This window comes from Austrofundulus limnaeus, unplaced genomic scaffold, assembly GCF_001266775.1.
Source record: "Austrofundulus limnaeus strain Quisiro unplaced genomic scaffold, Austrofundulus_limnaeus-1.0 Scaffold188, whole genome shotgun sequence".
In the NCBI taxonomy this organism is placed as follows: Eukaryota; Metazoa; Chordata; class Actinopteri; order Cyprinodontiformes; family Rivulidae; genus Austrofundulus; species Austrofundulus limnaeus.
The window spans coordinates 1091575-1094924 of record NW_013952590.1 but is presented as its reverse complement, the minus strand read 5'-3'; the positions used below and the strand labels follow the sequence as shown (position 1 = coordinate 1094924).

The 3350-nt window shown below is 38.5% G+C and overlaps 1 protein-coding gene across 1 annotated transcript in view; it reads right to left on the bottom strand.

Annotated features, from left to right (window-relative positions):
• Positions 1-1160: 1160 nt before the first annotated feature.
• The window catches only part of tmem185 (transmembrane protein 185), a 9944-nt gene continuing 7754 nt past the window's right edge, over positions 1161-3350 (bottom strand). Inside the window, exon 7 of the mRNA XM_014018276.1 lies at positions 1161-2542. Coding sequence (XP_013873730.1) covers positions 2292-2542 — 251 coding nt within the window. The 3' untranslated portion in view covers positions 1161-2291. The remainder of the gene's footprint in view (positions 2543-3350) is intronic.

Genomic DNA, 3350 nt, shown 5'->3' with positions numbered 1-3350 from the left:
TCCACATGCCTACCACAGGAGAGGATTTCTCAACCATGCATGGATGAGTCAAAGCAACATTCTGCGTATGAGTTTGATGAGGGAMTGACATTATAACATGATATAAAGCTCAAAAAAGTCYATTTTGCATAATCCCCTCTTKAAATTATACCATAAACCACAATGYGGGCAGGGGAAAGTGTGCTTCTGAAATGATGCAGCTGTTTTCTACGACGGASCACTAGGGCCACACGACGAGGTTTTTTTTATTATTATTATGAGATTAAAGTCATAATTTTATGAGAATAAAGTCATAATATTATGAGATTAATGTCGTAATATTACGAGATTGAAGTCGTAATATTACGACATAAAAATCATAATATTACGAGTTTAAAGTCGTAATATTACGAGAAAAAATGTCATAATCGTGACGTGTCTATTTCATTTCCTCCTTATTTTCCTCACACCTGCTGTGTACAGCCATGTCTCTGTGTTTATAATCAGTGATGACCTGGGTCACTGTTAGATTAATATGCTTTCATCCAAATTAGCTACGTGACTAAATCCGTCAATGCATCCATTAATTACAATATGGCTTCAGTTTAGAGTCGTTTGCAAAATTTCCAAGTCCCTCTACTGATAAGTTGATGCTAATGTGCTAAAAGATTAACTATTTATTTTAAGCAATACTAAAGAACAACTTGACAAGTTGCTCAACATTCCTCATTTTAATGCAGTGATAACTGCAGGCTTTTTATGTAAAGGCTAGAATATTTTTGAAATTTTTCTCATATTGTGACTTTAGTAATATTACGACTTTAAACGTATTGTGACTGTATTTTTATACAACTTTAATGTCGTAATATTGACTTTATTCTCGTAATAAAAAAATTTTAAATTTCGTTGTGTGGYCCTAATACGCTGTCATAATTTTCAAAAGGTAGCCTCACAAAACACAAACTTTCAGAATTCAGTGAGACTCAGCAGTTTCCTCACAATTTTGAGTCTCCAACTAAACAGCCCAGTGAKATATTACCTTCAGTAGGATCAGGTGATTTTCTTTTTCTGTTGTACTGCCAAAWATATGTGATGACAAAATCTAATAGCTGCAACTTCATACAGTTGATTGAATGTGAAAAACGACTGTGTACAGATTCCACGTACGCTTGAAGAAAAAGTAGGAGTGTAGGACTGGTTTTATTTCAACCCTCTGGTCCCAAAACAAGTGCTGATATTTACAAAAGGAAAAAAGAAATACAAAAACTAAAATATAAAATAAAATAAAAAAAATCCTATGGTGATTTGTTTAGAACCAAGGTAACAAAGTGCTTTTTTTCTCCACCTAGTCACTTTTCAGGTTAATTTCAAAACAATACTTGGATGTACGTTACTGTAATCAATTTTAAATGGATCCCTATCAGACATGTGAGGATTTMATAGACTAATTTTCTGTCATGTTGAGTATTTCCAGATGTTATCATTCTGGATGCTTCAAATYACTTCTTTAAAAAACAATGTTAAAMAAACACGAGGAGAAATGTAGAACTGGGAAGCATTAACATTGGAAACTACTTACACCTGAATCATTTTGCGCAACAAAAATTTAGTTTTTTTTAAAGGCAACTTTTTCTAAGCAAATCTTCAGTGATTACAGGCTTACTCAGGAAAATGACAAGTATTGTATAAAAACTAACCTGAAAAAAGAAACTAATCATCTTTGATTTAGCTCCACCCCCTTTTCCAGCTATTTGCATGGTCAAAAGTGGGAACAAAAACAAGAGGGGAACTCCAATCTCCATCAAYTCCCTCTAATGGTCCCCATCACAAACCCGTCCATCTTTGACATCAAGAACCTGAAACCCAACAGTTCTGAGTCCACCCCGCACAGATCCAGCTCTGGTGTGAGTCTCAGCATCATAAAAACATAAATCTGCAAATCAGATCAGCMAGAATCACAGATACTTGTGCTGTCAAAGCCCCCCCCCCCAAAGATCTTCATCTTCAAAATGAATATAACAGGGAGTAATCAACACAGTGTAACCTCACCAACAGGTGAAACAATACGTCAGTTTAAAGGTTTCATTCTTGATACATTTAGGAAGTCTTAAAACAGCTGGAGAAACCAACGCGAGGGGTCTGGATCCATCACCATGTTGGTTCTGAAGCGTTCCCCCTGCTGGGTGAGCTGCTGCACAGTTCAGGTGAGGAGCCAGCACGTAACGTAAACACAGTGTCCTCTGCTSTTTGGGCTTTATTGGTTTAAAAGTCATCGCCCCGCCGGCTGCAGTCACTCCAGCTCTGACGCGCTGCTAGTCGGGCATGTCGATGCAGAGTTTGGGTGGCGGGATGAAGTATTTCCCGGGGCTCTGCGTGATCACCACGCCGGTCTTTTTGTGGAACATGGGGGCGATCTTTGGCGGCGGCTCGGGGACGGGGAGGTCCTCGATGGCCTCGGGGTCCTCGCTGCGTTGCAGGTCGTATGACACATTGCCGTATTCTCTGAGGAAGGGGAGGAGCTCCAACAGGAAGTGGCAGAAGTCCTTACGGATGCCGAACCACCCTGACAGAAGATCGAGACAGAAGAGAGGTTAGGCTTGGTGGGTATATCTCMGTATGAAAATATGGTGATGGGATTTAAAAACAGTTATGATGGTATTCTAACCCTTTGGAGCTGAGTCACATTAAATCACTCTAGCCTGAAAGATACATCAGTTTTTTAATTGAGCTGATGGGCCTAATAAAACCAGAGTTATGATCAATTAAATGCACTACTTTTTTTTTCTGAACATGACAGTCTTATTTGATGCTTGTTGCTGCGTCAATCTCATCCTTCTCTTTCAAGCCAAAAATATAAAAAATAACATAAACCCTCCAACCTCTTCTCTGACCGAGGCCCAAAGCTATTTGACAAGAGGCAAAAAATCTACAGGAAGAAGAAAACAAAAAGAGGCAAAAGTTGAATGAAGTTCAGTGGCGATGGAGAGAAATAACGTGCCACAACCTGTACAACCCCATGTCCCGCCCCTTTCAGCCCCAACCCTAGTTCATGCTGCATTTTCATACAAAATCTGAGTTGTGCAATATTAATATTTCTGGGTTTTTAATCCAATATCTGAAACATATCTTGATATTTAGCAAATGTGATGAATTATCAAATCAATGTTACATTTCTGGTAAAATTAGGGATGCACGATATATCGGCATTCATATCGGTATCGACCAATATTTGTCCTTTTTTAGAATATTGGTATCAGTCTGATGTGTAAAACTGGGCCGATATTAATGTCCGATATTGATTTCCCACTTTTTATCTTTGTGTTTCTGTTTGGAGGGGAGATGGTTGGTTAAGTGGCATCTGTTTGATCATG